General features: G+C 45.6%; 1 protein-coding gene across 1 annotated transcript; it reads right to left on the reverse strand.

Annotated features, from left to right (window-relative positions):
• Nucleotides 1–2: 2 nt before the first annotated feature.
• On the reverse strand, nt 3–638 carry LOC109131755 (protein CROWDED NUCLEI 2-like; the record flags this gene model as incomplete). Its single annotated transcript, XM_019242930.1, has 1 exon — nt 3–638. A coding segment is annotated over one exon (636 nt), but the record flags the coding sequence as incomplete, so codon positions are not given.
• Between the last annotated feature and the right edge of the window lie 4 nt (nt 639–642).

Genomic DNA, 642 nt, shown 5'->3' on the forward strand with positions numbered 1-642 from the left:
ACTTACGTCCTGTTCCGCCTCAGATTGTAGCGTCTTTGGCCAGGGGTTTGTGGTAAGACACCAACTGTCTGTTGTCTCTTGCGTTGTCCACCCGTAGCAGTATCCTCAATATGCTGTCTTTTCCTTCCACCTCCACCTGTTGTCTTCTCGCTAGTAACAGACACACGACCACTCAATTCATCTTTAAATGATTCTTCAGGGCCTGCATGCTTGACCGAACTTTTATGATTCAAAGGAGCTTTGGTTTTTCTAGGTCTGCCACGTCCGTGCCTCGCACTTTGAAGCTCAGACAGCTGAGAACCCTCAGAAATTTCTTGTACTCTACTGTCTGTATATTCCTCATCCTCCTCCGGAATTGAGCTACTAGATGGAAGTGGTTGAAGATCAATTGGCGGAGGCTTTTCACATTTTGTTTCCATATTAACTGCCACTGAGGAAGATGGACGCTGGTCAGACTTGCTTGTGTTAATCCCATGTTCAGCTCTTTTACTTGGTGAGAAAATTATTGAAGTGCATTTCTGCAGTAACGACATGTTGGGCCTTCTAGATCCCCCACTTCCAGAGGCATCTCCGTCTTGAGATTTCTTAATATTACAAGAGTCAGACGCATCAGAGCTCCCTGGAAGATCACTCAGAACTCTA

This window comes from Camelina sativa, unplaced genomic scaffold (assembly GCF_000633955.1).
Source record: "Camelina sativa cultivar DH55 unplaced genomic scaffold, Cs unpScaffold04478, whole genome shotgun sequence".
Taxonomy (NCBI): domain Eukaryota; kingdom Viridiplantae; phylum Streptophyta; class Magnoliopsida; order Brassicales; family Brassicaceae; genus Camelina; species Camelina sativa.